General features: G+C 33.9%; 4 protein-coding genes across 18 annotated transcripts; 1 reads left to right on the top strand and 3 right to left on the bottom strand.

Annotated features, from left to right (window-relative positions):
- Positions 1–68: 68 nt before the first annotated feature.
- Positions 69–14,063, bottom strand: LOC114932670 (A-type potassium channel modulatory protein KCNIP2). 6 transcript variants are annotated; one of them, XM_029304994.2, is made up of 6 exons: positions 13,870–14,063; positions 13,304–13,500; positions 3,150–3,374; positions 2,757–2,827; positions 2,390–2,608; positions 69–1,995 (listed from the first exon to the last, which is right to left on the bottom strand). In XM_029304994.2, the coding sequence occupies exons 2-6, from the start codon at positions 13,464–13,466 to the stop codon at positions 1,885–1,887; spliced, it is 789 nt and encodes a 262-aa protein (XP_029160827.1). In that variant the 5' UTR covers positions 13,467–13,500; positions 13,870–14,063; the 3' UTR covers positions 69–1,884. The 6 variants fall into 6 exon arrangements, with proteins under 6 accessions (XP_029160827.1, XP_085339192.1, XP_029160852.1 ...); XM_085483066.1 differs by lacking the exons at positions 13,304–13,500; positions 13,870–14,063 and adding exons at positions 6,308–6,865; positions 8,454–12,753; XM_029305019.2 differs by lacking the exons at positions 13,304–13,500; positions 13,870–14,063 and adding exons at positions 6,308–6,728; positions 8,605–12,753.
- Positions 8,821–12,959, top strand: LOC114932614 (uncharacterized). 3 transcript variants are annotated; one of them, XM_029304912.2, is made up of 4 exons: positions 8,821–9,017; positions 9,843–10,076; positions 10,272–11,403; positions 11,677–12,959. In XM_029304912.2, exons 1-4 carry the CDS (start codon positions 8,931–8,933, stop codon positions 12,174–12,176), a joined length of 1,953 nt encoding a protein of 650 aa, XP_029160745.1. In that variant the 5' UTR covers positions 8,821–8,930; the 3' UTR covers positions 12,177–12,959. The 3 variants fall into 3 exon arrangements, with proteins under 3 accessions (XP_029160745.1, XP_029160737.1, XP_029160754.1); XM_029304904.2 differs by having other exon boundaries at positions 10,254–11,403; XM_029304921.2 differs by lacking the exon at positions 8,821–9,017 and adding an exon at positions 9,048–9,224 and having other exon boundaries at positions 10,254–11,403.
- A 452-nt stretch (positions 14,064–14,515) lies between the features above and the next one.
- mRpS26 (mitochondrial ribosomal protein S26) lies at positions 14,516–15,969 on the bottom strand. Its single transcript, XM_085483069.1, has 3 exons — positions 15,855–15,969; positions 15,284–15,536; positions 14,516–15,141 (listed from the first exon to the last, which is right to left on the bottom strand). The coding sequence occupies exons 1-3, from the start codon at positions 15,949–15,951 to the stop codon at positions 14,706–14,708; spliced, it is 786 nt and encodes a 261-aa protein (XP_085339195.1). The 5' UTR covers positions 15,952–15,969; the 3' UTR covers positions 14,516–14,705.
- A 454-nt stretch (positions 15,970–16,423) lies between these two features.
- Positions 16,424–27,211, bottom strand: Med (Smad/Smad4 homolog Medea). 8 transcript variants are annotated; one of them, XR_014924736.1, is made up of 13 exons: positions 26,789–27,211; positions 26,187–26,391; positions 25,738–25,886; positions 25,260–25,539; positions 24,686–24,955; positions 24,042–24,179; positions 23,405–23,599; positions 23,042–23,215; positions 22,589–22,843; positions 22,222–22,503; positions 21,975–22,105; positions 19,833–21,680; positions 16,424–18,226 (listed from the first exon to the last, which is right to left on the bottom strand). XR_014924736.1 is itself a non-coding variant. In XM_029305054.2 (13 exons), exons 3-13 carry the CDS (start codon positions 26,251–26,253, stop codon positions 21,600–21,602), a joined length of 2,022 nt encoding a protein of 673 aa, XP_029160887.1. In that variant the 5' UTR covers positions 26,254–26,391; positions 26,652–26,696; positions 26,789–27,211; the 3' UTR covers positions 16,424–21,599. The 8 variants fall into 8 exon arrangements, 7 of the variants coding, with proteins under 7 accessions (XP_029160887.1, XP_029160897.1, XP_029160878.1 ...); XM_029305054.2 differs by adding an exon at positions 26,652–26,696 and having other exon boundaries at positions 16,424–21,680; XM_029305064.2 differs by having other exon boundaries at positions 16,424–21,680; positions 26,187–26,403.
- Between the last annotated feature and the right edge of the window lie 39 nt (positions 27,212–27,250).

Below are 27,250 nucleotides of genomic sequence, written 5' to 3'. Positions count from 1 at the left end.
ATAATTCATATGTTAATTGCTGATATATTATTTTTAAGAATTTAATAAACAAGAAGCATATAGTGATGTTCGAGGTACAAAGATAGATTTATTTTCACAGATGTGCATGTGAATATACATGCATCTTAATAAAGATTATATATATATTTTTTTTTATATATATGTATATGTACATACTACACGCTAATCTCAATAAATATGCGAAGGATATTTTGTGCTCATAAACGCTGAAAGATTCGCGATATACGCGAATGAGAATAAATTTCACGAAATATTTTTAACAAAGTCGATATAGCTCATTTTTATGTGTATAATAGGGATCAAATTTTAAATCTCAACAATTTAAGAACGAGTAATAATATAATGGTATTCATTTTATCTGCCACGAAGATCGTATAATAAAAAGAATTGTACAGGGAAACTTTCTTAATTAGAATTCAAAAATAAAAACTTGCAAATCAAAGATTAAAATAATTTAAAAAATTTTACAATACAAGTATTCTAGAGATTCAAAGTTGAACGTACAATTGGAATTGCGATTATAAAAATCCAATGCAAGATTATCGCAGTGATCAAAGGATTTAAAACTTTAAAAAAATTACAAAAGGAGCAATTTTTAATAATATTTAAATAAATATATAATCTAAAAAATTGCATTATTATCGACATCGCACGCATGGCAGACAATATAAGTTTTTTCTTATCTTAAGTCTATTGATAATTCTATATTAATATTAGTAATATTATATAATAATAAGGTACAGAATAATCACATGAGGCATTGACCAGGTGAAAACAGGACAACAATAGTTTCCTTCACTTGGTCCGAGAAGAGTATTGTTTTAGTAGTTGCTGCCTAAAAAGTCCAAATTCGGCATTCATAATAATACATTTTAAGATTGAAAGATTAAATTTAGAAATCTTAAAGAGTTAGGGCACTGTTATGCCCAAAGGATCAATAGATTATGCATATACTACTAAAGTTCCAGAGGCTACGAAACATTTCATAATATTTTGTGAATATCGTAATAATCTTGTGAAAAATAAATTAATAGAAATGTCTGAGATTCTATGAAATTGGATGAAAATTTCAAAAATTAAGTCGCTCAAATTTTGATTTCGTCAATTATAAACTTTATTTTTATAGATCAAATTCATATCTGTTGCTCTTATTGCAGCACTTATTTTTCTGCAACTGCGCATTTTGAACAATGTATTTTTGTGTCATAATTAATTAAAAATATTTAACAATTTTGTAATAATATATAAGTATAATATATAAATTTGATATTTTTCATATATAACTTTTTTTTTTCAAAATTTCCAAAGCTGTGAAGCTTCAAGAAATTTCAAAGGCGATTTAAAGTGTCCTTAAAATGTTCTTTCAGATCTATCCTTGAGTGACGTACCGGAAGTATTGTATGAAAGACTGGGTAGATGTGTGTAAACCGGGTACATACATATTTACAAAAGAGACGTGCGAAAGTTCTCCAGCGTCTTTGCGTAAAGACATGTTTCAAACAATAACACTCTGACTTCTCGCGTTTGATTTTTCCTTGCAACAAACAACACTTTGAATTACTGCGTTTTACATTATGCCTGTAAATTATAAATTCGCGATTCACGAAGAAATTTAATTGAATTTTTGTTTCCCCTTTCTATAAGATTCTTTAAACCCTCTCGATCGAGTTTTATCATCTTTCCTATGCGCAATCATTTATAATCACTGATATAATTTGTGTAGCGTATTATTCGCATAAAGAGAGACGGGTAAATCGATGCAAAGATTCACGAAAAGATTTACTTTACGTGAAATCCTCGTAATCATTGCTCAAAGCGTAATTGATAATCCAATACTGGAATTTCCGATAATAAGTTAAGATCTCATAATACGGTATCCAGAGTGTCGAGACTTCGCAATAATTGCTCGTCCTTGGAACACCACTGCACCAGCTCTTCGATGGTCACCACGCCGTCTTTATTTGCGTCCATCAACTAAAAATATATGCAAGGCATTATTAATAACTAATAATTAAAGTTAATAATATAATTAGTATATATCGTAACAGTATATTAGTAGTAAATTAATAATAATTAATATATAAATTCGGTAAATGTTATGCTATTGATTGATATACTAAATATTGATATATAATTAAAAATAAAATTAAGACAAATATGTAATAAATTACGATATATAATAATTAGAAATATTAAAAAAAAAATTTTAATTTTTATTTTCAGAATAATTAGAAAGTTGAGAATTTGGAAAACAATTTTTTGATAAAAATTCTGGATAAAAATTTCTGTTTAACATTTTATTTTATTTGTAATTATTTTTGATCCAGATGCTTTTTTGCTCATATACAGGATATATGTCAATACTTACATGGAAAATGCGATCGACGTGTTCGCGAGCGGCCACGTGCGGCTCGAGAATTTGCGGCTGCGTGTAACGACCCAACATCTCGTAGATGGATCCCACGACGTCCAGCATCTCCTCTTTACTTATTAGACCATCGCCGTCCAGGTCGTACAGTCCGAATACCCACTGTAACTTCTCTTCAACCGAGCCCCTCGACACCTTTGACAGTATGGTGAGGAATTCCTGTTCAGGAAGATTAAAATTTAGTTTAAAACTGTATTTTCCGAAAAGCTGAGAATGCATTCGGAAGATTCCATTCGATAAAAGTTTAGAGGGTTGTAGAAACACATGTCCGAGTTTCTCTAAAACGTTTGTCCGCAATATCGCTCACCTCGAAGCTTATCTTCCCCGATGGTTTCCTCTTCATGGTGTTGAAAACGTAGTGAGCATACTGACTTGCGTCTAAAACATATCATAATCAGAAAAAAAATGATAATAATAATTCAAAAGAATCCATATGCAATTCCTTCTCAGCACAAAATTATAAAAAAAAAACTCGCGAAATATTTTAAAAAGTTAAAAATTGATGAGAAAATTATATAAAATAGAAATGCGAATATTTATCATCTCTACAATTTTTCAAATTAATTATCACGGAAACGCAACTATTAATAAGATCAATATTATATAATTTTTTTTATAAAAATAAAAATTAGCAAACGTGACGAAGAGGACACCCAGCAATCATTTTTCATCCTTATCGTCGTCGTTATCCCTTCATTACCTCCCTGCGGGAAGAACTGCGAAAAGATCTTTTTGAAGGCATCCTCGTCGACCAAGCCGCTCGGGCACTCCTGCTTGAAGCCCCGGTAGATCAGCTGGATCTCTTTCCGCGAGAACCTGGTGGTGGCCGCGAGAGTGGCGAGCTCCTCCGGTCTGTGTCGGCCGCCAAGGGCTACGGCGCCCCCGGAGCTCCCTAAAACGTCCCCGAGTCCTTCAAGTTCTCCTTCTGCAAGTTCGCAAACCTTTCACTCCTAAGACTGCGCCGCGTCTTCGAGATGCTCCCTCTCGCGTCCTTCGCCTCGTCAAAGCGTGCTCTAGGAGAGAAAGCCACCCTTCGCGCGAAGGGCTCCGGCGACCCCTTGACGCACGTGTGACGAGAGAAGGCGATTCCATTTATTTCTTCTTTTTTACTCGAGAGAGAAAGAGTTTTCTTACTTTTTTTCTCTTTTCAAAAAAGTCATGACCCAAGCAACCTTTAAAAAAGGGTGACTCTACTCTAGGGGACCTATATAGTGCACAGACTTGCAGGCGGAGAGAAGTCGTGAGAAGCGAGAGACAACAGGGGTGAAGAAAGATCGCGGAGGTGGTTCGCATTATACGAGATCGCTCGTTTCTTTTTTCCAATTAAAAAATCTGTCAATTTTTAAACTAGTTCGTTGTAAAAAAGGCAAATTGAGAATTAATATGTTATAATCCAGATTTCGGGAAATATTGAAAGGAATAATTTAATATCGTATCATATTAAATTTCCTAATTAATTTGATATTCTTAATTTAAAAATTAATTTTTACGAGCGACCTTGTTTCTGCAATACGAATCATTGAAGAAGTTTGAGAAAGATTGTGAAAGAGCTCGAAGAAGAAGATTGCAAGATTACATTATTCAAATTCTGAGAGTGAGGAGAATCCATAGACACGACTTTATAGTGCTAGGAGAAGAAGTTTTGCTTCATAAAATTTAATACGTCTTACAATATAAGTGTAGGTTTTTCATTTTAATTGTAATATGTGCATATTTCTATAGATGTTAAAGAAAAAAGATATTTTATAAAAGTAATCAACAATGTATATATATAATAATTTGTATATAATTTTGTAGATGTAGACTATAAAAAAGACGCAACTTTATTCTTAATTTTTGTAAAAAAATTCTCAAGATAATATTAATTAACAAGTTGATAACTACGACGTTCAATATGCTAAACTACTAACTAGTCAAACAATAATAAAAGCTTGCTATTAAAGAGTTTAATATAATTCTATAAGAGAATTATGAACTTTTAAGCGTGGTACTCTACAATAATATATGATAGAAAAAATATCTCTAAGAACAGAAAATAATAAAGATTCTAGAAAAAGAATAAATAAATCTAAGAATCTAAAAAAAAGTTGACATTCAAGTGTTGAGAGATCTACTCAAGAGTTGAGAAATCCTAAAATCTAAATTTTTTAAATTTGGGTCAAAAGCTGTAAAAACAGACTAGTCTACTTAGCTAGTCAGTAATCTGAAAACTCGAGAGATTCAAGACAGCTCGAGGAATATAGGTGGAAATTTGTGTCGCAAATTCGTGTCACCTAATATGATTAATGATCATATGTCAGGAATCACTTTCTCCTCTTTCTGATAATGATCATATGTCAAGAATCACTTTCTTTCTCTAAAGGATCGCGACGTTTCGATCCCCATCTTTTAACGACGCATACTGCGACCATTAGCTCTGGTCCCGGGTATCCGGGGTTGCTATGGTTACGTTGCAGCTCCTACCCCGTACTTCCTGGCCATCCCTTCTTTTTTGCGAAAGCTGCGTGAATATATTCGCGAAGATAAAGCGCGGAAAGATTTTGCTGCTAAGATAAATTTTTCAGAGCACAGATTTCCTCCGTATAAAAACGTACCTATATTTTTACGTATGTTATTATATTTATGTAACAGCTAAAAAGTTAAAGAAAGTACAAAATTATAATCTTTCTTCTAATCTTTTAGTTATAATTTTTTATTCTTTCTAATTTCTTGATTATTAACTGGCTTTATATTGAATACTATAATATATATCCTCTTATAATATATTTTAAATTTGCAAAATAGTACAGAAATGTAAGAGAATTTAAAAAGTTAAGTGTAGAGAGTGTGAGATAAAAAAAGAGAGAAGGAAGATAGATTAGGGATCTTTTTAAAAAGAAATAATACATATCGAAAATTTAATAATCTAAAAATCCTAGATACTCTAATGTTTTACAGAAAAAAGCTAAAATCTAGATAATTAAAAAATTTTTTTAGCTTTATAGAGTAATGTAAATAGATAGAGAAGCTAGCTAATTGAAGCAACTATTAGAAAAGTGAAAGTTTGAAAATCTCGAGAGAGCTATAAAAATTAATAGATCCAAAGATTATTTAAAATGTTAAAAAAATGTAAAAAAAATGAAAAAATTAAAAGTTTAAAGATTTCAATTTCAGAATCTGGAAATACAATATTGCTGTAGAGATATATAAATATAGTACACCGATTAGAGCTAAAGGGGATGAAAGAGCAGCGGGCAATCTCGCGAATTTCGAAAGCCACGGTTATTTAAACGGTGAAAAAGTCCCAAAATCGATAGCAAGAAAATCTGAAAGTTTAGAGAAAGTGTGGTATCCAAGCATATCACCCGAGGAGGTATCCAAAGACTCGTACCAAGTCGAAAGATATGACCTTTGACACATTAACAGTCCTGGTGCGACAAGGGGTTGGACTCAGACCTACGCAAAAATTACCATTCACAGAACACGGGATTACTATGTACAAACGGACAAGACAGACAGACAGATAAACAGATCAGGCAACCCGTATCCATAGGGGCGAAAAGGGGGGAAGAGGGTGGAAAAGTGTATAAGAGAAGAAGAGAGAGAACCTATCACTGATCATCACACCTTGGTGCTGCATTCGGCAGTTATCACCCCCGGTTGTCGCTCCACTTGTCAACGACGCTCTCCGCTGAGTAGTCGATCGACTGGTCCAAGTATCAAAGTGGCTGTGCAAACGTCGAGTATAAAACGTTGAGTTTATCGAACGAATCACACACAAATACGAGCAAGGTATGAGGAAGAGCTTCGATCTCGCGCAGCAGCCTTTTCCTTTCTTTCTTTTTTCTTTTTACAGTCGTCCACGTCACCCGGACTTACTTTTGTCGCGGCTCTTACGCGCCTTCATCGGCCAGCAAGCCCGCACAACACTTCCTGCTCGGCCTCTCCTTGATATATTGGCGGCAGAACGGGATTATCGGGATTCGATTTCACCACCACTGATCTGCGCGACGCATTCCGAGACACACTTCCCGATGAGGAGCTCCGTTCATGCACGGAGAGAGAGAGCGGGGTGAGAGATCGCAACGCAGTTGCGGATGCTGCGCAAGAGGGATACTCGTCGTGGGCTGCTCTGTTGCTGATGCTGCTGCTACTGTTACTGGTAGCTACGGACACGCCGATGTCACACTGAAGCTGGGGGTTCGTCGGAAAAGCGTGTCGCACGTCGTTTTCTCAGCGCGCAAGTGCGACGATCTTCGACAGCTCTCGGTACTGACGGCTCAGTGGAAACTTCGAGTCACTTGGAAAAAAGTTTCGAGTTATCTCTTTAATGTTGTTATCAAAAACTCGGAACATTTGAAAAAATCTGGAAAAGTTATTAGCTCGAACAAAAGATATCCAGTGTTTTTCCCCAATAAAAGCATGTACTACATCTAGCTAAGTTAGAGAACAGGAATAAATATAGAAGAGTCTTTTTTTGACTTAACAAGATAGAATTGATTCCTCCCCATCGATTATAAAAGTTAAAAAATTATTTCAACCTTTTTGTGATTGCGAATTAAGCACATTAGAATTTTTCTAATTTTCAATGAGAGAATCAATAAGAAAAGATAGACAATAGAAAATAAAAATTACGGTTGAAATTAAAGTCGACGTCGAAGAAAGCAATTCTAAGTAGTTAACAGCTACGAAGAAAGTCTTGAAAGCCTTGAAAATAAAAGTCTTAAAACTCTTGAAAGTCTTTTTAAAAGTTACAGAAGCCTCGAAGCGTTAAAAGCTCTCAAGAGGCAATAAACATCGCACCAAGTATTCTATCTCACGAAGTAAAGTTGTGGAGCACAATGTTGCTACAAATTGTTTCACATAAATTTCAGGTTCATTAACGCGTCTTTTCAATCATAATTCTATTATTAAAGTAATTCTATTATTAAAGTCTGTCGTATGATACGTTACTATAGCTGACAAGTTGCTGACAAGTCATTTTAATTATTAACCGGTTCAATCTAAAAATAGATACTTCCCTATTTAGCCCGACAAATACGTCAAAGAAATATTAATATTTAACAAACAAATTATCAAATATGATTCTAATAATCGATCTAATAATGCGAATCATAAGAAAATAATAAAAGTTCTCTTTCCATCCCTTAAACTGAAAAGCTATCAAATTTAATTTAATTATTAAATCAATGATTTTTATAAAAAATTTAAGTTTTATATTTTTTCGAAATTTACCAAAGTTTGTTTAAAATATCTATGTACAATATTTCTTTCCAGACGTTTGGTACATTAATTGTAAGAAGGTAAATCCCTGTACGACGGATCAATCGGATCCCTACAAAAATAGCAGATGGATTTATTAATTCACAACAGTCTCGCTTTTGCGTCACATGTGAGAATATAAAACGTCGATATCACCTGGAAATTATAATCTGTGTGCTAACAGTTACGATGTATATCGACTGTATTAGAAATAAATTAGAAATAAATTTCGACGATGTAAATGTATTTATATATCTCCCTAAATATTTAAATATTTAAATTTGCCAAATTTTTAAAATATTATTTTTACATCAATTAATCGATCCAATTTCTGCTTATCCCTCTTATCACGCCTATTTTTTTTGTTTGTCAGACGTATCGTAAACTTTTGTCACACAGTGTACATTCCTTTCAATCTCAAACTCGTCTAAATGTTTTACGAACTCTCGGCTTGAAGTTTGCGACTTTTTCTATGTAAACAAAGCGCGAGTCGATATGCAAAAGTAGCACGCGCGACAACCCGAGAATTCACTTGTGACGCAGTTTGTCGAAACATGTCGCTGTAATTAATATTTTTCATATAATTATTATATGAAAATGTATTATATTATGATTCTTTCTTTCTCTCCTCTGTTTCAATCTATCTCTCACTCAAAACTTTACTATCACAAATTAATTAAATTTTATAGAAGAATAATCACAAAAAACAGGTTCATCGGCTACTAATCAAGCTTGATTCTTTTTTCGAACACCACATAATCACCATAAATATAATTATATATCACCACAATATCATCATCATCATACGACTATGTACATCGATGAAAAATTTGGCAGACAACACAGTGGTGACAGAAAACGAAGCGGCAGAAGCTTTAATTACATGTGACAATCACTACTACTCGAAGTCATACCTTCATATATCTTCATATTTTGCTTTCTTCCCTTTCCAAAATTCCAATTCTAGAGGTATTTTCGCGGTCGGGATTGGTGGCTCCGATCGAGGCAAATTCACCAAGGTGTCGATCAATAATATTTTGATTTCGCGAACCAACAAATCAATAGCTTCGCCGATTGGTCTGGATGGTAGCGTTCAATCGTGCCAATTTAATAGTGTCGTGGTCCTATCGCGAGGACCCACATTTTACGACGTTTCGCGCTAAAAGTCAGTCGGCTCGAATTCGAAATCCGTTTGGGTGAGCGACGAAGCAGACGAAATTCCGCCATACATAAGAGCATCATGAACGTCGGCGGTGATATCACGCAACTGTCCTACAAGGAGCTGCAGGCCCTGGCCCTGAGGTACCATATACCGGGTAACGTTAAGGTGAGCTGTCATCGTCATCGGTGATGACGTCGTCCCGGTCGAACGTTGTGTATCCTGTTCCTCGTCCATTTTAATCCTATCTTCTGTCATCTTCCGCATGCTCCGAACCAAGTATAGGATTAATCCAAATTTCATCGATCGCGCTCCGATCATGGTGATTGTAATTCAAAGGGTATGACATCTCTTCAACGACAGGCTGAAATGCTGGTAATTGAAGGATGAGACAAATTTCAGTCTAATTAACGGATACGACTTGGGAAGATACGGGAAACTCTAACCAAGATCTTGATTGCTCTTCAAATTATCGATGCAATGTCAGAATCGGCCTTGTCATCGAAAGGGAGATTGCGCTAATCGCGATTAACGGATTATTCGATCCGTGGCTATTTGAATGCTGTTGTTTGTCTTTATCTACTTGCTCCGAGTAGATATGAATAACCGATGTAAAATAAATTGCTTTCATCTGGCAAACGGTTGAACAAATTTCCTCCCCTCTTCTGTATATCTTCACGATGTGAGAAGGTATGCGAAACTCTAACCAAGTTTAATCACATTCGTAATTGCAAAATTAATTACTCGCAAGTTTATTACGTCCCCGAAATATTAATCATCAGATTTTCAATTTCGACGAACATTATTTTACAATTTTCAATCCTCTCAGGGGTTTCATCCTTTTATTATGTATAACTGTCAAAAATGTATCAGCATGCGCAAAATTTCTTACAAATTCATACTTCTCGAAGATCTCTTCGTGTAAAAAAATGTATTCCTTTTTCATTTTTCGTGCATTCGATATTTTCACTTCATCAAGATCCTTCATTGCAGAAGAAAGCATTGATCAAAGTCCTCCAAGCCGCCAAAAGCGGAAATGAGGCGGAGTTCAGCCGACTACTGCAGGAATTGAGGAAGAGTCGTAAGAGAAAGACTAGGAAGTCGAAAGATTCCAGACTCGGGATAACATCGACGCCGTTGCACAGTCCAGATTATATGATGGCCGATGACGACTATTATTGCCAACAACAGCAACAGCAGTCTCAGCAACAGCCGCCTTATCAATGGGTAAGTTGCTACAAATTTCCATTTGCAATTCGATCGCATTCACTTGATTGTAATCGATCACATCGTGGCTCGAATCATATTCTCGACTTTTACAAAAGAGTAAAACAAATTTGCGTTATATTATCATACATTTTCGCAACACAGAAATTGAACGGTGATGATTGACTTCGGACAAAGTGCTTCCCGTTTTTGCAGATCGGCGCCGAGGAGGAGATCGTGAGCAAGGACGACGACACCAAGATCCCGCATTACGAGGAATTCAAGCAGTTCCTGCTCAAGAGAATTCAACGGGAGTTTCAGGCTTGCGACAACAACAACAACCAGGTGCAAGATTTGAGTATCATGGATTTGCGAACCACACCGATGCCGCCCAATTTGCAAACAATTCCTCTCGACGAGTCGAATTATCCCAAAGCAAATTTGATGAATCACATGGATCCTTTGGCGATCTCGTCAAACGACAGGCCGAGCTACGAGATTTTGAAGGAGCCCGAGAGCAGTTCGCAGGGCTCCTTTCTGCTGAAGAGAATGTTGCAGGCGCCAGTGGGTGCCAATTTAGGCGAGATCGCCAGCTCGCTCTTCTGGGCTAGCAATCTGTTGGATAATTCCGACACTCTGACTGCCGAATCGGAGAACAACGAGAACGAGAATCAGCTCGAGACCAATACCAATGAGTACTATGGCTTATTGAAAAACACTAGAAGCGAGTTTTTGTTAAACGAAGCGAATCTGATGTCTCAACAAGTTCCAAACGCGATGACCAACGATGATCAGTACAGGTTTCCCAACGACGTGGACAATCGGCCGAATTCTTATCAGAACTGGACGATCACCAGCGTGATGGAGGTGCCTGATACCGAGCTCCAGTCTTCCAAGGTGTATCACACGATCTACTATAACAATACAGATCCTGCCGTGGCTACCCCAAACGTAGACAACAATTTAACTTATCAATATCAGACTGATACCACCTACAACGGCAGCCAAAACTTCTTGAACTTTGACGCACAGGACCCTAATTACGGCACAGACATGATAGTTAATGAACCTAACGATATTTATTATCTGCAAAATTTTGGCAAACATAACGGGGAGATGGGAACAGGTTATTTCCGCAACGTGGATACTTTTGGACAGCAAAACAATGTGCAGCAAAATACTTATACGAACGATCAGCAGTATCAGTATCATTATCCTCGGTTTACTCAAGAGACGAGCAATTCATTGAACGAGAGACTGGATCAGCAGCAACACAATGTTGTGGCAGGGATGGAAAACGGCGTTAATCATGAAATTAATGCGACGAATATGCAGAGACCAGCATTTGGTGCGCGTTTGTTTCTATTAATTTTTCTCACTGTTATAAATAAATAATATAAATATAAAACGAGAGAGATAATATAAAAATAAAATAAAAAACAATTTTTACATAAATATAAAATCACACACACATATATATATATATAAATTTTTCAACCGCGTGTTAGGAAGAGAATATATATGTATAAAATATTTTTGTTATCAATCACTTTCATAAATAATTTGTCTAAAAGCGGATTCCATTTCTGATGTTTTAATTAAGCGATATTTCGTCAATCAGGACCGATAGAGCCATTCTGGCCGAAGTGGAGCGCCGAGACCAGCAGCAATCTGGAGAATGTCCTGAACTACCAAGTGTCCAAGCAAGTGGATTACACCAAGTTGAGTCAGACGTCCTGCGTTTACTGCTACGTGGCCCCGATCGTGTCGCAACGATCTAGCTTGACGAACAGCGGCTGCTGCTCGGTGGAACGAAGATACACAGCTGAACAACGGCAGCACTCCTTCTCGCCTTACTGGATGTTGTACAACGATGCGTCGCAGGGTATGCGGATGACAAATATACCCAACGATTCATTTGTGCAACATGCGACGACGACGATGCACACGACCACCAGCAACGACATCCTGAAGGAGATGGTCGGCGACGTTCCCGAGGCTCCCATCAACGACGTGTGGATGAATCAATACGAGTCATCGTCAATCGGCGACGACATTACCGTCCCAATCTCGGATTCACTCTTTTGCAATGACATTTCGAGTGCGCCAACGAAGACTTAAAAAATTCTCAGTATTTATGACAATTAACAGACAATAAGTAGATTAAATTTTTGTGATAGGAATTAATAACGTTCTCTCTATAAGTCATAGAATGACGATAAAAGACTATTTTTTTCGGAACAACTAAGATTTTTTCAGCTGCGAAAGAATCTCTGGATCGTTGTTATTTCGACTCGGAATTGGGACAACCGAAGTTTCTTTCCTTCGCGAACCGCAATGATATTTAAGTAATTATTTTGCGAGACTGCCATTGGCACACGAGACCCCAATAACACGCTCTTCCACGTTTCTGTATTACTTCTAGTGAGTGATTATTTTGCCGACTTGAAACGACAATGATATACGAACACAGATCAATAACAGATGGAAAAGTGGAAGCTGAGTAATCGATTACTTAGGAGATAAATTACCGAATCTATCTCTGATCGTACATTTTTTCAGCTTCGAATTGTACTTTGGATACTTTATTTTGAACAAATATATAAACGCTTCAAGATTCTATATTTTAAAAGTAAAATAGAGGTAAATGCATTATATCATAGATCAGAGATAGATTGATAAAATACTTATATTAATTAAGTATGTGAAATATCATTTACGTAAAATATCTCGCAATATGAAGAGGATTACAATTTTTTTATACTAGAAAAAGAAAGAATTAGGACTTTTATATTATATATAGGATATTACATCCTATATATTATATAGAACATAGCAAGGTAAATAAATCATGAGAAAAATGAGAAAGAATTATATAGATAAAAATTATTAATAAATAAATAATAGAAGATTCTTATATATATATATATATATATATATATATATATATATATATATACATATATATATATATATATATATATACCTTTATAGTTAAAATATGCAGTGGAACTGCATAATATATTGTATATTAATGTATAATAAAAATAAAGTTCATGCATCAAAAAATCTACTAAGCGTGCATCTTATTTACATTTCTAGATTAATCATTATAAAATATATAAACAAATTAATTGGCAAAAATTAACGATAAAAATAAAATCTTACAAATTTATTACAAGCCCAATTTAAAGAAAAAACTGACAGAGACAAGATTAATTTGATGTAATAAACTTTTTCCGACTCACCCGATATGGAGTCTGACTGAAACTGCGAACGGATGTAGTTTTTTAGCTTCACAGAAATCGATTCCTTCCTTCGTCCTCCATATGTTCTAATTTCGCTGTCCATATCTCTCGAGTGTTTCTTCCGCTCCGAAGATCTTCCCGGGGTCACATGTACACTGTACATTTCCGCTAATCTGTCGTTGCTTTATCTGCTGATCCTTCACAGGGAAATAATTATATCTCATTAGATATGATATATAAAAAAAATACATATATAACAATCGCTATATATACAATCAATTAAAAAGTCCGCCTTTTAAAAATTTCAATTATTTTTACTAAAAATATTAAAAAATAAGCAGAAACAAAATTGGAGAAATTTTGAATCAATTTTAAAAATTCTAGAAATTCGTAAAATTAAATTTGTGCATCATCTTATATCTAATTAGGATCCTAGAAAATTTTATAAAATTATATAAATTATATTAATTTCTTTTTTTTAAAGCATGAATTCACAATAGAAAATAACTATATTCGTGATTTTACAGTATAAATTTTCATTAAAATTTCCAAAAAATTTAATTTACTTATTTGATTATGAGCGAGATGCGAAGCAGTTTGATTTTTCCGAATAAACTGCTATTTATATATTGTAACACTTTTCATTAAAATTCAAACAAATTTCACGCGTCTCTGGAAATACGAAAATTTTTTCTGCCTCAAGAGTAGAGAAGCTGAAATCAGTAGTGCGAGTCGGCGCACCGTTCGCGAAAGACTGTGCTTGAAATGCGTTAAAGGGAAGCAGGTAAATGCAGTAGCAGGCAGTCGCCTATGTATATGCATATACATGCCGAGATATGCATATACAACTCGATTGCAGTAGAGTCGCGCGCTTTTAATGAGGTACTTCATAACACCCGGCACTAATTATACGGGCTCAAATACTTTTCTCGTACCTTTCTACTATAAGAATGCAAAAGCTTGATTAATTGCCTAGTATCATAATTAATCGTAATCGGTAGATTTTTTTATATAAACGAAAATTATTATGTAATCTATAAATCTATAAATTATTTTGTATATAAGTTTTCGCAATAAAATTTGTTTCATAATTTAATTTTATTCTGTAGAAATAGATATTTATATTTGATCTATCAAAAAATGATATACTAATCTCAAAATATGTTAGTTGATCATCTAATTTTGAAAGAATATTAATTATTTTTCAAAGAGTAAGGAACAATCGCGCGGGATATATTTATTTCAATTTGTTACAATAGCTCTTTTTTATTATGATTATCATAATTATTTATATTTGTATTATGATTACCATAATTAAATATATTTCAGTAAGTCTAAAATGGAAAAAAAGAAAAGTTAACTAAACTGTTGCCTTATTTCTCCAAGTAGCCCGAATCAATGTTCAATTCTCGACGACCGCTGGTTTCTGTGTTTCTTCAGGAAGTGGAACTGGAGGATATTTTCCGTCATACCAGTTTCCCTCCAAATCTAACGCACGATTATGATCGACGATATTCGCCAGACACTCCTCGATTGCTGCATCTACATTCTCTGCAGTGATAAATGTGGCAGCTTCCTCCTTAACTTTCCTGATCTCCTTGTCGATATTTTCCTTCTGCTGCTCTTTCTGCTTCTCTTTCTGTAGTAATGAATGCAGAATATGCTCCTTTTGTTTCTCTCTCATGTCCGTTAATCTGGCTTCCCGTATTTTTGCCACCTCTGCATTCCAATAGTCATTTATAGCGCTGCATGCCTGGAAATCCTCCTCTTCAGCTTGCTTGATAACTGCTTCGTCATGCTGTACTTCATTCTCTTTTGCAACTTTCCTCAAATGTGCCCTAAAATACATTTCATTGTTAATTTAAAACTATCAAAGTAAGAGTTATATTCAGAATTTTAAATATTTTATTAGTTAAAAATCCAAAAATGTAATAAGAGAAATAATTTCAGAATTGTAGAAACTATATTATTCATAAATACCTAAGCGATGTCATATATGTCCTATAATTATTATATAAACGTTGGAGTTCTTTGTGGTCCTCTATAGGTATGACAGGCCTCTTTGGTACTCGAAATACTTTGGATTTTGCTGTAGGCATCCAAATTGGTTTCCTTTTCCAGCGTACACACTGTGTGTAGATAGAATTTGGGATAAAAGTTTCGCAAAGTCCTGCAGTGCCTATTGTCAGGCTGCTGGCATTTATTATCCGCATGGTCTGCATGATATTTAGAACTGCAAAATATTCATTAATTGTTATGAAAATTATTACCATTAACACCAGTTATTTATCTATATATCATAGTATTATTTTATATAATACATAAATGATCAATTGTCATATTCATTTTTGCACTATCATTATTGTATATTAATAGATATCTAAAAATTTCTTTAAATAAAATTTAACACATGATTAATTAATAATTTAATATTGCAATAAATGCTTTATAACATATTTAAAATTAAAACATGAACAAGATGCAATACAATGTCTTCTAAAAGAACTTAACATAATAATACTGTGGCAATAACAATTAAATAATAAATTACCATAATATATGTCACCGTAAATTAATAAATCTTTTCTCGTTTCTTTTTTGCCTAAATCATTGACAAAATGATGTACATCGAGCATCCATGGAACCATTTACAATCATAGATAATATAAATGAATAGATAGCTAACTTCTGTATTTTTTGGAAACAGTTTTAAGCGTCACCTAGGTGAGTACGCGCGTTAACATTCAATATGGCCGCCTTATAATAGAATTTAAAAATAAAAAATTGCGTATCTTCGGTGCTTTTAATATTTATAAAAAAATTAAAAGAATCGAAATACAAATTAAACGTATTAATTTTATTATATATATTAAAAATACTAATATATAATATGTACAGTTAAGAGTTGAGACTCGCGACCTGTAACTGACAAATAATTATAAATTAATATAATATATATAATGTTCTTTCCTAAGTATATATAATTACAAAAATTATATAACAAATAAGCTAATGAGAAAGTTTCATTATTATTAAATATATTATTAAATATTAAAAGAATTTTTTTCAGTGGAGAGAAAATATGAACATAGCAGAAATATTTCTAATATAAAGAAATAATTACAATTTATAGAATATGTTTATTGAAAATGATCGTGTATAATGCGACATATCTATAATAATATACAACAAAAAATTTTCCGCAAAACACATTCGTTCGAGCTTCTTTTTCTCTCTCTCTTTCTTTCTCTCTTGTGTTTTTCTTTATTTTCTTTTTACTTTGAAACAATAATAGTGCTCACACTATATATTAATTATTCTAATTAATAATATTAATGCATATTTAATTATCCTCATCACCACGCGGTACGACAATATGCATTCAACATAAACACAGATAAATCTTATCTCAACAATCGTTCTAAAAGTATTATCGCCATACATATGGTTATTATATATCATTTTTTTCTTTACTTTTTTCTTTGTTATGATTTTTTACAAATATGTCTGAACGCCGTAGAAATCACTTAAAATATATCTGCATCGACGATAATCACAGATATTAATTTGTATCTATACAATCTTGTTCTTTTTTCCTCTTTATTACGCCATTTATGGATCAAACTTATTAATTGGTGCACTTTGTTAATTAAGATCCATTACAAATCGAATGGAATCGCGATGTAATATAATTTTACCTGCATATTATATTTAACGCGGAAATAATTATACGTAAAGATAATCATATCTCGTATCCGAGTGTTTCGAAAAATTTAACAGAGTATTAGTTGGCCAAAAACACTTCTCAACATTTCAACATTTTAATCATGTCATTAATTTTTATTGGTACATCACATTCTCTGTATTTTTGTCGAAACACTCACATTGAAATCTCATTATACTCATGTGTTATATATATTTTTAACACTATAACATTATATCGTCGGGATATCTTTGGCTTACACAGACAGTTTGTGCTGTTTGTCTCTTGGAGAAACATAAGTAAGGAGAAAAAATCTATTTGATAATAAAATGTTCAATGAAGATATCACTGATTAATAAACATTTTATATAATTTTCGCCTCTATAAACTTTTTAATATTGAAGGGCTCTAGGCAGTATCATGCTAAACTTTGTTGATAAAAAAAATGTATGGAAAAATTATATTTAGCATAAAGATCAAAGATGATCTCTATTTATGATACTTTAACATCTCATTTATGATGCAAAATTTAAAAAGAGACTACGTTTATCCAATAGCAAAATTCACAAAATGTGCATTATAAACTGGCAGTCTTTTATATATAAAAGGGCGGCTATTGAAGATTTATATGCATCTATTATGGAAAAATATTACTATATATGGATCTATACTGTATAAACTACTTACATTTAAATATATTTAATCTCCTTATCGATGTGAATATTTGCGATTACTAAATGATAAATTAATTATTAAGCTAGCACTTAGCATGTCGATGAGCCCTTCAATTATTAGTTTAGGAGATTCCTATCGCATCATATAGTTCATATGATTTAATGCATGTATAAAAAAATGTGGCTTGTTTTAAAAATTGCTTGTCTCTCCCGTTTTTTTATATACTACCAGGTCGTATCTAAGCGCTATAGGTGATAGGATTATCGTTAGAAGTTGTGAATTACGATTTAGAATGTTCATGGAATTTATAAGTTCGCAGAATCTTCGCAATCTTAGACTCCTAGATTTTCTCTCTTTTTCTCACAGAAATATATATCGTAGAGCCTCAGTGTCTTGTTCTTGGATTTTTATATCCTTACAATCGTCGAAGTCTGAACTTTTTGGCTTCTTAGACCTATGAGTACCTCGAAATATTATATTGTAGTTGAATCTAGATTCTTAAATCAGCGGTAGTTTAGGTTCTTGAATCCACGCGTTTAGTCGCTCTGGAATTAAAAATACAGTCTTGTAAAAAATCCTAAGTTTTATATCTGTTCTTATATGTGTGAAAACGATGGCACATGTGTTTATAGCTTGGCTGTAAGCAAGAATCTCTTGTCGACAATATACTTGAGCTGTGTGTACATTTCATTGATCGATCAAAGGAAGGCATTATACATAGTGTACAGGATGTCTCATGATTAGCATATTATTTTCTTTTAATCATAAATTTCTCAATGAATCTTGAGTACAATTACAAAATTCATTATTAAAAAATAATATGATAGTCATTGGACAATTTCCATCAGAGTGCATATTTTCTCAAACTTATTTTTAGCTTAAACAGTAACGTTTAATTCTCGTTTTTTCATCTTAAATAAGTCTCCTTGAATCATGAAAAATTTATTTATTCGCAACACAAAGGCTTAATTACAACAAAACAGCAGCAAATATTATTGCATCGTAAATAAATTTCATCAAACATCTTTCTTTATCCTTCCTTTTTTCGTACACAATCAATTAAAATAAAATACATATATACTGAATATATATATATATATATATATATACAAGGTAGAGCAAAAATATCTTATCATCTCTGATAATTTTGAGATACCTTGTACATGCATATCATCCAATTTGGTCAATTCTCTCTTCTTTTCTTTCTCTATTTTCTTAAATCAGTTTCTTTGTATCCTATTATTAAATGTATATTATAATATTTTGTACGATTATATTTTAATAAAATAGCTGTGATAAAGAGTAGATATAATTATTCAACAAGTACTACGTTGTAATAGTAATAACATCCGGCGGTTGATCGACAGAGATATATAACTGAATCACATATACATATGAATTAAATTCCATTTATTTCTGAGACTTTGTTGCATCAATGTAATTTATATGTAACAAATTCTTAAAGTTCAGATTCTTAAAGTCTCATCCTGCCATCATAGAAGTTTTGAATTTTTTCTTAAATTTCATTTCCAGATCCTTTTAAATTTAATCTTTCAAAGAGATAATATAAATATAAGCATTCATTAATATACCACATGTATATGTTATTTTCTCAAATAGTTATTAATCATTCTCCTTCAACAATCGCAATAATAATAATAATAGTAATTAATATTAATAATATAATGTAATTAATAACCAAAAAATTAAAAGATTTTATTTGACGAAACAAAGAGATAAAAAAGAAGAACAAGAATGTTCATTAAAACTTCAAAATCTCTATGTAAAATAGTTTTTGGTTATAAACTGTAAAACAGACAATAAACAAATTATATTCATTCGTAATAAACAAATAATTTTAACGTCACTGTACCAAATTTCTGCCAATGCTATATAATTATATATCTAAATTGTGATAAATACATTTTCTAAGTATAATATTCTCATAAATCATAAAAATGACACATGATATTTCTTCTATTTAAATTTAAATACCAAAAGTTTCATTGAAATATTATGACTGTATGTGAATAATTCTTAAAAATTATTTATATTTGCTACTTGGCAGAAATGTATTACTGTGTATTCAGAGAAAATCTCCCTACTGTATACATGTGCATAAAGATAATTCTTATATCCTAAGATGCTTACATCTTTAGATCTCTAGATCTTCCGACTTCAAGATTCCTGGAGTTTGAGATCCCTCAAGTCCAAGATTTCTGGATTCCTAGATCCTTGAACTTCTACATCGGGATTCTCAGATTCAGAATTAAATTTCATTAAAACTCAAAATCAAGATATTCTCCTCTCAAATTATACAATTATTAAACTTTAGAAGAGATTCATATGAATATCTATTTTTCTCTTTAAATCTAAAAATGATTAAAACACTTTTATTTTATATTTGTATCCAGGAATCCAGAAATGTAAGACTTTCTTTCTTGTCTGATATAAATATTGAGCTTAACATTTGCGATAAGTAATAATAAGTGTGTAGACAATAGTAGGTTTTACTTATCTTATAAAGCTAATCTCAAAGAACAGGGTCGTGACTATGTAACGGTTCCGAAACTGGTATCACTGAGCTTAGCGGAGGAATTTCCTCATCTCGCATTTCGTGTCTAGCAAAATAGAAGACCGTCAATCTATTTTATTCTGTTCCTTCGTCGGTGAGACACGTCGTATCGCCTCTCTCCGTAAAAAATTACATCTCGTAAATAAAAATAACGTTTCTTTCGCTTTTGTACGTTGATGGTAGTGCAAGGCCGTGGCACATGTTTTATTCTATAGCAGGGGTTCTCAAACCTGAAAAACTTTCAAAGCTCAAAGGAAAAAAGATAGAGATTAAAGAGAACGACGTTTCCAAAGAAAAAGAATTTTTAGCATACTTTTGAATGGCACCATAGAATAATTCAACAATATTCAAACCTATATCAAACTTATACAAATATCAAGTCTACAAAAAATCTAACATAATTAAAATTTCGTCCAGCACATACAAGCTCTGATCTAATTTGTTATACTAACTTATTTTTTAAGTTTTTAACCATCAGAGAGTAGTTGTAAATGTGATAAAATATTAGATTACATTATTATTATAGGATTCTTATAAATTAATCCTTGATAAGATTTAAAAAACATATATTTTATGTAAATGCAATGAATATATGCAATAAAAAATGTAATTTTTCGTTTCAGAAGTAAAAATTTGATACATTCAAATTCAAAGCATAAATTAGAAGTAAAAATTTGATACATTCAAATTAAAAGTATTAATTATTACATAAACCTAGAAACTTAAAATAAGACTTTAATCTTTTACTTTGCAATTTGAAAAGTCTCCACTTTATGTTATATACATATATGTCTAAAATTAAATGTAAGAAATAATAAATCATTTATGTGCACCAACATCTGTAACATGTAATTTGCATTGATCTTTCTCCTTTTCTTTTTAATTGTTTAACAAAGATTATTACTAAGAAAACTAAGAAAACAATTAATAAAGATGAAAGAACAGCTGTAAGTTTTACATTTGTACATTCTGCGATAAAATATACAAATATGTAAAATATATACATTTTTAGAATACATACAGGTATTCCATCTGTAGACCATCTGCAACGAGAATGCTAGAAAGTTTGGGAACCCCTGTCCTACACAGATTATTATATATCACGAGTTGTTAAATATATAAATAACTTCCGCAAGCTCTCTCCCTCTCTCTTTCTTTTTCCAAGCTTTCTGGTCGAATTTCTTGTCTCAATCATTTGATCATTCCTGTCTGATGAATTTGGTTCATCTGACTTGTCCACTCGCTTTCCTAAGCTGAAATTTCTCGAATGAAGAAAACTTTTGTTGCACTTGTGCACTTCATTCAAATGCCTTTTTATACTTTCAAAATTCAAATTGATGAAATTATTCAATCGATCGTGGCCCATCAATAGGCATCGAGTGCAATACCTCGTCCAGTAATTGAAGTGCTCTATGTAAGTGCACCTAGGAAATAAATGTGATATTAAAATATGAAAAATAGAAATTTCAGAAGATATGTACAAAATTCGATGAACAAAACATCAATGAAAGTAACAAAAAAAAAAGCACTAATTAATTTTTTCTGGTTTTAATATTTAATTCTTTGTGCCTCTCTTTACAAATAGAAAATAATAAATAATAAGTAAAATATATTCTTACTACTGATATTTATGTTCTTATTAAATTGTATTAAAATTTTCCATTTTTCATTCATTTATATATAAAAGTAGATTTATAAAATAAAATTATAAAACAAACCTCAATCCAACAAGGTGTTTCTTTTATACTTTGTCGTGGATAATCTGGACCCCATCCCTTAACAAAACTCAAACGCAGGATGCAAAGTCTTCGCAAATCATCGACTCCAATTCCTGCAGCTGCGCTGATACCTGCAATAATTGTATTTTATTTATATACATTATATCACAAAAATATATTTAATTATACGTTATTAATCGTTAAAGAGAATATGCTCGCGTTTTTAGATTCTTAGATCAGGCATTACTTTTGGCGATAGGCCCTCCATGTGTAAGATGACCCGCGACGGCTGCGGCTTGGGCCGCTGCAGCAGCCTGAGCTGTAGCGGCTTGACCTCGCATTTGTTTGTGACACTGTCTCAGATCAAAGACCTTAATATATGCCGATGGATAAATTTTATGTACCGCATCGCCAGGTGCCCGACCCGCCTCTCTGTCCAGATAATAAGACTGTACAAAGACGCTATGCTCGCTTTGACATCTCAGCCAAACGTCTCCCTCGCCTCTTAGATCCAGAACAACGCCTTTCCCTAGATTTATTTTAATTAAGAATTTTTGCAATATTTTTTCCAACATTTGTCTGAAAATTACTATTAATATGAGAGTGATAATTACCTATATGAAGACGCGCTTTCTCGCTTTGTTCCGTTCTATGCACGTTGCTCAAGGCACCTAAACAGAATCTATTTCCGCCGCTCGGATCCACGTAGCCGTCCACGGTGACTGTGGGACAACTGCTGCTGACTTTAAATGTTTCTCCGACTTGAATGTCCAATTCGAAGTAACCCACGGAGCACCAGTATTCCGGCGCCGGTTGCGTGGAAAGCAATCCTCCGATATTTCCACTAATGTCGTTTCCATGACCTCCCCCTGTTTCATTCAAATATTAGTTTGGATTCTCAAAGCTATATTAGGTTCTTTTCAGCTGAACTAACACTGCACTAGTTCAAAGTTTATCTTTTTTACTCCATATCTGAATTAGTGCAGCCAGTTCAGCTGAAAAGAACAGACCTATTATTTAATTCCAAAGCAGGAAATTTTCTCGAGAGCTTAACGCAATCAACTTACAATATGACGCTGTATGAAGATGTCGAGGATCCGGCGGCTGCATACTTTGAGTGTACGTGAGAGTATTGGCGCCGGTCCACTGCGGTGCTCCGGAATTGTACGGTGCTGTTCCCACGGAGAATCCATTCGGATGATGAAGATGCACGGGCGAGACGGGTGAGCTCTGGCCCTCGCCTATTAAAGTAAAAAGAAAAGAAAAAATCGAGTGATCCAGTATAATGCAGAAAAATGTTGAAAAATTTCGTATAAAAAAAAATTGGAAAATTCAGATTCGTTGTCCTTGTGGAATCTGTGTTCAAAAGGATATAGTGTTTCTCTGTGTTGATGTCTAATTGGCGAGTGCGCTATACACGTTTTATGTACCTAAAGATGCTGCTAGCGCGTCGACTGTAGGAGGTTGACTGATGTCTTGCGGGGGTGTGTTGGTGCCGTAGAACGTATCGGCGGTCGACTGTCCCTGCGCGGGACTCAGGATCTGCGCGCCAGACGTTCCGCTGGACGCGGCGTTCAGCGATTGTTGTTGGCTACCTACGGTGTGACTCATTGGATGTACTACTGCTGCAAAATCAAAATTCATACACGATGCAGGCAACATAAAATATTCAAAAGGCGCAAACGTTGCCCTCGCTGTAATCGTTTTAAACTATCCGTTCATGTGCAAACCGGTGTTTCCCAAAAAGGCGATGTTTCTAATTAATCTGATTTGCCAGGATATTAATCAAGTTTTTCGGTCTCTTGAATTCTTCAATAGTCATAATTTCATTATCTCATTTTGAAATATGAAATATGTATTTGTAAATACAATAATAAAACGTCATTTAAAAATTCATTTCAGATAGCACGATACAAAAAAATCGTGTATAATTAATTTGGGAAACTCTGATCCGTCGATCTAAGAATCACAAAAATACATACTAGCAACACACTAGCAAAGGCTAATCAGCGACATGTAATTGAAAGCTTTTTGTATAATAAGGCTGTGTTACAATGAAATACGTACGATGATGCATGTTACGGCCTGCCGAGTGATGAGACGTGGGAATCCAGGTTTGCCTGGGGCAATTATTGTCGTCCAGTTTAGCGTGGGGATTACCATTATTGCCACTCCCACCGGCACTAAACATACCCTCAGTACTGGCTGTGCCGAACAATCAGAAGGAAAAGAAAACAATGAAGCCAAAAACAAAAAAAATCGAATTACGCAACAAAAGAAAGAAGATTGCGAAGCAAATTCTTGCCTGCTACAGTCTACATTTAATAGCAGTAACGAAAGCAGCTGGCTCATTAGCAATCAATTTTATAAATAATTAACAATCGCATATCGAGAGCGCCAAATTCATAACACGTATGTTTTAGCACAGTTGAAAATATGATGTCCACATAAATTTTCCTAGAATATAAACCATCATACATCGAATTTTTCTTTTATCAAATTAATAAAAGAAATTTAATAACAATCCCTTATATTAAGATAAAGATGTATTCACACGTATCAATGTTGCATCGAATCATTAAGGTATATCACTATCTATTGTGATCAGACATTAATTGCAGACAAATTTACACTGTGTAAAGCCATTTGATTGAAATTTTGTAAAAATAAAAGCTTCAGAACGAGATAAAATCATCTGACATTCAACTTACTTGGATTGGGAGCTGGTAAGCCTGGTATAAACCCTTGCTGGGCCTGTTGAGCGTTGTTCGAAGCGGTTGGTTGAGGAGCCGGTGGATGATGCTGGATCGTCTGATTCATTTCACCGTCCACGTCCATCGCGGATCCAACAGCGGCTGCGGCTGCTGCGGCAGCTGTACCTCCGCCGCCGACCGTGTACTCATCCTTGACCAATCTGCCACCGGGTCCCACACCGACGCCAGATTGCAAAGTGAGGCCGGACAGGTCTGTAAAGAACGGGTCTGTGCGGGGGAAACCAACCCATTCCATCAAGACATCAAAAAGACGACAACAATCAATAATTTGCCCTCTAGCATTCTCTGTATTCGTTAACCAACTCCAGGATGCATGATTTATTTTTATCCGGTTGAATAATTGTAATTTGATGAGAAACAATTTGAGAAATTATAAAAATTGTATGATAACGACACAAAAGCAAAAATAAAAAAATATTGCAGAAGAAAAGCAAAAAATAGATATACATGTGAGAGATATGAATATTAGACACATGAAAATAAATTATTATATACGAGATATCGCACATACCTATGCCAGGCGACACTACTCGTTCATAGTGATAAGGGTTCACACATACGGAATCGCATTTCAAATCGAAAGCGAACTGACAGTATTTCACATGTTTCAGTTCGTTCTTGTGCAAGTCCGGCCATCTCCAAATGCGAGCGTAAATTACATGTGGGAAACCCTTGCGTCCTGCCACTTGCAATCTGCCATCGAGAGTTCTCTGGATAGTTACACATTTGCTAGGATGTGCTCCATTAGTAGTTATTGCAGTGATCAAACTGTCCAATTCGTCGCGTTTCTCCTATTAAATAAATTTTACATTAATTGTTATAATTTGAAATTGACAGAAAATTAGTAAAAATTGCAAACTGTATATAAGCATAATTTTTAAAACATAAAAATAGCGTTTTTAAATTTTATATACATTACAATATGTTAAAAACGTAGGCAACATATATATATATATATATATATATATATATATATATATGAGATTTACTTTGAGCTTCTTCACTAGCGATTCAATTGCGCGTTTGCTGAAGCCTTCACTTTCACCACCTTGACGATGACACATCAATGAATGCACAATGCTCAAGCAAGCATCAGCACTGGTTGGTGCACTGGGTGCAATCCCCGTCATTTCTCTTACTGTATTTCAAATTACACATATATACATATAATACAAATATATAAATTAATTACATTAAATAAAATTCCTACATTTTTTTGATGACTTGAAATACAATAATCTTATTTTTAAACTTTTCTTTTTAGACAATATATCACATAAAGCTTAAAGAATCAAAGTCATAACAATTTATTAAATTAAGTGATTAAATACAGATAATAAATTATCGAATAAAATAAATAATAATAAATAGAAATATGCATAAAGTATGTATTATATAATAAATATATATGAAACAAGTATATTATTTGGATACTTACGTTCTGGATTGGGTTGCATGGGGGGCGAGGGATACAAATGACCTCCCCCGCCCGCCAATCCAACCATCTCTGTAAAAGCCGTGGTGGATACTGCCACTCTTCTTTTCTCAAATCAATAGTCTTTTTCTTGGACTTGGTAGAGTCCAATCTTTCACGCTCTATCATCTAGTGACAGTATTTCATCCATGCATCATGGTTTGCTTTCCTGCAAATTATACTATTTACTTATTCAATTAATTTTTGTCAAAAGCATAGCTTTCTAACAAATAAACCCAACTTTTTAACAGATAGATCAAATAAGCTTATCTACACTGCAACTTTGTAAAGACAATTATTTCATTTTGTAGTATTAAATAAATACAACAATTTATACTTTGTATCATTCAATTTTAAACCCATTTTATTTGATCTCTCTTAAATTATCTTTAATAGTCTTTAATACTCATTCAAAATAAATATACCAACCAACAATCTTGTACAGCAGAGGCAAACCTGCTTTTGTTTACAATCCTAACAATCAGTAGATTCTTTAATCGTTACCTCAATAACGCACGTGAATAAACCATCCAAAAATGAGGGAAAATAGCACGAGGAGGACTCACGTTTCCAGCAGAAGTGTGCAGACAAAAGAATCGGCAAGAATGAGTTTTAGGCTCGAGTTTAGCTCGCGGGAAACATGTAAGCTGGTGACGATGGGACATCGGCGACCTCGCCGCGCCGAGACAGCCTCTCGCGAACGAGTCGAGCTCCCACGACGGCGGGTGACGCACGATGACAGTTGCGCGCGAGGAGACGCTTGCGACTGTACGCGGTGAATCGGCGTCGCGGTGTATTGCGACGAATCCCTCAGAATTTCGAACGGGACGAGACGGCGCTCGCCACGTGCGCCACGCTCGATCACCGAACGCGACGCGCAACAGCGACGTTTGATACACTCGAAGGAATTTTCGCGACGAGTCGTTGCACCGCTCCCGCATAGGTTAGCGCATCAATAATACATATCCGCGGGGCGCGGATGGTGTCGCTGTGCGCAGGCTGACCAACCTTGCGTCGATCACGTTCAG

Source organism: Nylanderia fulva, unplaced genomic scaffold, assembly GCF_048542155.1.
Source record: "Nylanderia fulva isolate GAGA-0341 unplaced genomic scaffold, ASM4854215v1 Scaffold23, whole genome shotgun sequence".
In the NCBI taxonomy this organism is placed as follows: Eukaryota; Metazoa; Arthropoda; class Insecta; order Hymenoptera; family Formicidae; genus Nylanderia; species Nylanderia fulva.
The sequence above is the reverse complement of the archived record's forward strand: the minus strand, read 5'-3'. Positions and strand labels throughout refer to the sequence as shown.

Coding starts and splice junctions, on each gene's coding strand:
- LOC114932614 (XM_029304904.2), top strand. CDS start 8,931: ATGAACGTCGGCGGTGATATCACGCAACTGTCCTACAAGGAGCTGCAG. Junction 10,077..10,253: donor AACAGCCGCCTTATCAATGG/GTAAGTTGCTAC, acceptor CTTCGGACAAAG/TGCTTCCCGTTTTTGCAGAT. Junction 11,404..11,676: donor TATGCAGAGACCAGCATTTG/GTGCGCGTTTGT, acceptor TTCGTCAATCAG/GACCGATAGAGCCATTCTGG.
- LOC114932670 (XM_029304994.2), bottom strand. CDS start 13,466: ATGTACAGTGTACATGTGACCCCGGGAAGATCTTCGGAGCGGAAGAAA. Junction 3,375..13,303: donor TCAGTCAGACTCCATATCGG/GTGAGTCGGAAA, acceptor GCGAACTTGCAG/AAGGAGAACTTGAAGGACTC. Junction 2,609..2,756: donor CGGGGAAGATAAGCTTCGAG/GTGAGCGATATT, acceptor CTTCCTGAACAG/GAATTCCTCACCATACTGTC.
- mRpS26 (XM_085483069.1), bottom strand. CDS start 15,951: ATGGTTCCATGGATGCTCGATGTACATCATTTTGTCAATGATTTAGGC. Junction 15,537..15,854: donor TTACGGTGACATATATTATG/GTAATTTATTAT, acceptor AATATTTTGCAG/TTCTAAATATCATGCAGACC. Junction 15,142..15,283: donor ACATATATGACATCGCTTAG/GTATTTATGAAT, acceptor AATGTATTTTAG/GGCACATTTGAGGAAAGTTG.
- Med (XM_029305054.2), bottom strand. CDS start 26,253: ATGGTTGGATTGGCGGGCGGGGGAGGTCATTTGTATCCCTCGCCCCCC. Junction 24,180..24,685: donor CTTACCAGCTCCCAATCCAA/GTAAGTTGAATG, acceptor TGTTCGGCACAG/CCAGTACTGAGGGTATGTTT. Junction 23,600..24,041: donor AGGCCGTAACATGCATCATC/GTACGTATTTCA, acceptor TTGATTTTGCAG/CAGTAGTACATCCAATGAGT.